Genomic DNA, 5,000 nt, shown 5'->3' with positions numbered 1-5,000 from the left:
AGGTTGTCACAGACTTGGACACGGCCATCTAAGGGATCCTGAAACTCGTTGAATCAATTTCCGAATCCCTCCTCGTCCTCAGGTCGATTTTTATACGTACATCAATCTCATTAATCCTAATGACGGCTTGAGATTTCTTTTCTAGATCACCATTTGAAGAAAATGGTTTTGGAATGATACCATCGACAGGATGACATTAGACTTCTTATATGTCAAACTTGCTGCGGATTTAAATCTATTTCATGAATCCTAAAGATTCTTTTAACTTACTCTAATTCTAATTCTAATGTAATCATAAATGCCCGAGTCTTGCAGATTGCGAGAGGGCCTTTGTTTCCATGCCTGTTATACCTTCCTTGTACCCCTTCCTTCCTTCTCCCCCTCTCCTCCGCCATCCTCTTCCTTCCTCCTACCCCTTTCCTCCCCCCACCCTTCCTTGTGGCCATTCCCTCCTTCAGCTCCTCCCTCACTTGAACTCCGGCAAGCTGCACGCCCCCGGGAAGATCTCCTTCTCGCCCCAGTGAGCGCAGTAGTCCCCGTCGTCCTCAAGGGCCACGTCTCGAGGTCCTGTGCACGAGCTCACGATCTTACGAATCGGGCCGGCGGGTGGTCTGTGGAGAGGGGAATGAGAGAGTGAGTGAGTGAGTGAGAGAGAGAGAGAGAGAGAGAGAGAGAGAGAGAGAGAGAGAGAGAGAGAGAGAGAGAGAGAGAGAGAGAGAGAAAGAAAGAAAGAAAGAAAGAAAGAAAGAAAGAGAGAGAGAGATCTTACGATTCTCTCCGGCAAGTGGTCTGTGGAGAGGGGAACGAGAGAGAGAGAGAGAGAGAGAGAGAGAGAGAGAGAGAGAGAGAGAGAGAGAGAGAGAGAGAGAGAGAGAGAGAGAGAGAGAGAGAGAGAGAGAGAGAGAGAGAGAGAGAGAGAGGGAGTACGAGAGAGAGAGAGAGAGCATTCCCCCTTACAAGTACAGGAATTAGAGTAGAATCTGAGAACTTTTCCCTCCCCGTCTTTCCAGCAAGGTAAAGATAACACGATATTTACTGAGATAAGTTCACGACGAGATTTGCCAAGCGCCACACGCGTATCTCAAAAACACTCGAATTTGGACAGATTCCATTAAATGATATTGGAGACACCCATATCTGTAACACTCACTCTTACGCCATAAAAGCCTCGTTATCTGAATTTCCTTTTTCGCTTGTATCTCTAGGTACCTTTGTCGTTCATGAATGGTATTTTTTTCTTTGCTTTATATAAATCATGCATGTTTTTCTTTTCTTTTTTAAGACAGAGTGTGGTGATCCCTTACTTTCTTACTTTGTCGGTATTCAAAGATTTTTAAAATTTTCTCCGCGATTGATAGTATACAAAATACTATGATTCTAGTTGATAAACGTTATTGAATCCCTCGTTTTAGTTAATACATAGCATGTGGAATACACCATGCAATAGATAGATAGACAGATAGACAGATGAATAGATAGGCAGATAGAGAAATAGATGATAGCTAGACAGATCGATAAATAAATGACAGATAGAGATAGGTAAATAGATTGAAATATAAATAAAAAGACAGACAGATACATAGCTAAACAAACAAACAAATACATGAATAAACAGATAGCTGCACAAATCTCTAATGCACAACACTTGAACTCTTAGGCTTAATTCCCAAGTCTGATAATTCAAGCTTATCGAGGTGACTTAAGGTCGATAATCTTGTTTTCCCGTACAAGTGAGGTGGTCTGTCATATATCAAAATCCTGCTTATTAAGGCAATAAGTAACTCCGGTGAGAATTTCGTATTCAGGTTCTATTTATCAAGACGAACTTATCGAACACATGATTTTGGAGAAAACGTTGTATGTAAGCACTACTTAGAGAGACGAAGTTATCCATGCATTAAGACATTTTAAAAAATGGTACGTAAAAACATGAACTTTGGAGACATATCATTGTATTCTGTTAATACATACGAATGATAAGAAAGAAAGAAAGAAAGAGAAAATATTTCAGATCGGTGTGGAAACTATAAGCAATATTTACACATTTAACACACACTCAACACACATCTTTTGTAAGCATTATGTACAACCTTCACACACACTTAACAGTCTTTATAAACATTATTCACTCCCTCCACACACTTACCGTTCTGTATAAACATAATTTACCCCCTTCACACACACTTAACATTCTTTATAAGCATTACTTACCCCCTCCACACACACTTCACACCCATCCTTCCTTACCTACAGACGTCCTTCTTGTTCCTCACTTGCCGCAGGATCCCGTAGCCCATAATCCTATTCTGCTTGTCGCCCAAGAAGCCTCTCAAGCCATACGGAGGTTCGTCATTGTACCAGCGCTGAGCTCGCAATTCCTTCAGCATGATATTTTTCAACCACAGCCAGTATCGGTCGCTGTGGATTACCTGGAGGGAAGGAGAGGCAGAAAGGGGAGATTGGTTTGAGGTTCGGTTGTGTTAAAGGTTTGGGCGGGTGAGGAGCTCTGGAAATCGTTTGGTGTGTTGTGTGTAGGGATGCGCGTTGATACTGAAGGAGATGCTCACATAAATGTAAATAAACACACGTACAAACATATATGTAAACCCACACACACACACACACACACACACACACACACACACACAACAGATACACACAGCTGCCCATACAAAACAAAGCACATACACACACACACACACACACACACACACACACACACACACAACAGATACACACAGCTGACCATACAAAACAAAACACACACACACACACACACACACAAGATACACACAGCTGCCCATACAAAACAAAGCACATACACACACACACACACACACACACACACACACACACAACAGATACACACAGCTGACCATACAAAACAAAACACACACACACACACACACATACACAAGATACACACAGCTGCCCCTACAAAACAAAGCACACACACACACACACACACACACACACACACACACACACACACACACACACACACACACACACACACACCTCCCCCCCCCGTCCACCTCCTGGCGCTCACCTTCTCCTTGTAGTCCCAGTAGATGTCCCCCTCCCTGATGAAGGCGTTGCGGAAGTGCGAGACCATGAGGAAGGTGGACGGGTCGCGGCTCCCGTAGGTGATGAAGCCCAGCATCATGACGAAGGCGAGGTAGGCCAGGATGTCCCTCAGCACGAGCATCATCTCGCGCTCCTTCACCAGCCTCAGACGCAGGCTCTTCAGGAGGGTCGTGTCGCTCGTGCCCTTGACGGCGTGCACGCGTCGGGGGGCCGAGGCGTCCAGGGGCTCTGCGCAGGGATGGGCCTTAGTATGTGTGTGTGTATGTATGTATGTATGTGTGCGTATGTATATGTTCACTCTCTCCCTCTTCTTCATTCTAAGATCCCGAAAGAAGATCAATATATGTCTTATGTCTTGGGCCCAAAATGTAAACAATTCTTGACATTTCTTGTGCTTTCTAATGACCCCGTATAAACAGATAGATAGATAGATGAATAGACAGATGGATATGGCTAAATAGACAGATAGATGAATAGACTGATGGATGTGAATAAATAGATAAATAGATAGATGAATTGACAGATAGATATGCCTAAATGGATAGATAGAGTTAGGAGTAGACATTGATATAGTTAAATAGATAAATACACAGATATATAGAGATAAATATACATATAAATACACAGATATACACAGACAAATAGACAGATAGATGAACATAGACAGACATACATAAATAAAAAGTTAACAGACAGATACAATACACATAAACATATTAAAACATTCATTACACAGCTTACACATCCAGAATGAAAACAAAATATTTTCTAAAATCACCTTCCACTGGATCTGAAAACAAAAACAAAACGAATATACCAAAATAAACGAGGATCTCTCCTGGCTAGCCATTTACTCACTGATGTGCTGCCATTCCTCGTCGTGAAAGAGGTTCGTTTCTTGTTCGTCGAAGTCAACGTCATCCTCATCAACGCGGGTCGAGACACACTTGCTACAACACGTGGCTCTGATCACCGCGCCGAGGAGCACCTGAGGCCGGGAGAGGCGGGGTTTAGCATTAGTATTATCATGGTTTATTATTATTATTGTTGTTGTCATTGTTGTTATTGTTGCTGTTATTTGTATTATCATCATCATTTTTATTATTATTATTATTATTATCATTATTATTACTTTTATTATTACCATTATTACCATTATTATTATTATTATCATTGTTATTATTATTAGTTATAATGATTAATATTGTTATGATTATCATTATTATCATATTCATTATATTCATCATAATCATCATTATGATGATAATGATGATAATCATTATCATCATTATCATCATAATCATTACTACTACTCCTACTAATAGCATTATTATTATTATTGATATTATCACTATCATTATAATCACTAGTATTACTACTAATATTACAATCACTATTATCAGTATGATTGATTGTCATTATCACCATCCTCATCTTCATTATCATTATCATCATTTTTACCATTACCATTTTAACTATTATCATTATTATTATTACTATCACCATTATCATTTCATCATTGCTGTTATTGCTATTATCATCATCATTATCATCATCATCATCATCATCATCATCATCATCATTATTCTAAGTTATCGTCGCTGCTTTTACTGTTGCCATTCATTTCCATTGCAACCAAGAAATCATGGGACAATTATAATTAAGGAAGTTTCCCCCAAAAATCAATAATCACTATAACTGGCTTTGTAAAACGCAAAATAATCCCCATAACAGGCTTTACAACTAGCAAAATAATCCCCATAACAGGCTTTACAACTAGCAAAATAATCCCCATAACAGGCTTTACAACTAGCAAAATCAATCCCCATACCAGACTCTAAAACTAGCAAAATCAATCCCCATAACAGGCTTTACAACTAGCAAAATAATCCCCATAACAGGCTTTACAACTA

General features: G+C 39.9%; 1 protein-coding gene across 1 annotated transcript in view; it reads right to left on the bottom strand.

Annotated features, from left to right (window-relative positions):
- The window catches only part of LOC125025256 (polycystic kidney disease protein 1-like 2), a 30,128-nt gene that overhangs the window by 7,070 nt on the left and 18,058 nt on the right, over positions 1-5,000 (bottom strand). Inside the window, exons 20-23 of the mRNA XM_047613228.1 lie at positions 3,946-4,075; positions 3,050-3,315; positions 2,248-2,429; positions 471-611 (exon numbers count right to left, since the gene is read on the bottom strand). Of these exons, the coding sequence (XP_047469184.1) occupies positions 471-611; positions 2,248-2,429; positions 3,050-3,315; positions 3,946-4,075 (719 nt within the window). The remainder of the gene's footprint in view (positions 1-470; positions 612-2,247; positions 2,430-3,049; positions 3,316-3,945; positions 4,076-5,000) is intronic.

Source organism: Penaeus chinensis, chromosome 4 (assembly GCF_019202785.1).
Source record: "Penaeus chinensis breed Huanghai No. 1 chromosome 4, ASM1920278v2, whole genome shotgun sequence".
NCBI lineage: Eukaryota > Metazoa > Arthropoda > Malacostraca > Decapoda > Penaeidae > Penaeus > Penaeus chinensis.
Note: the sequence above shows the minus strand (reverse complement) of the source record. Positions and strands in the feature narration are given on the sequence as shown.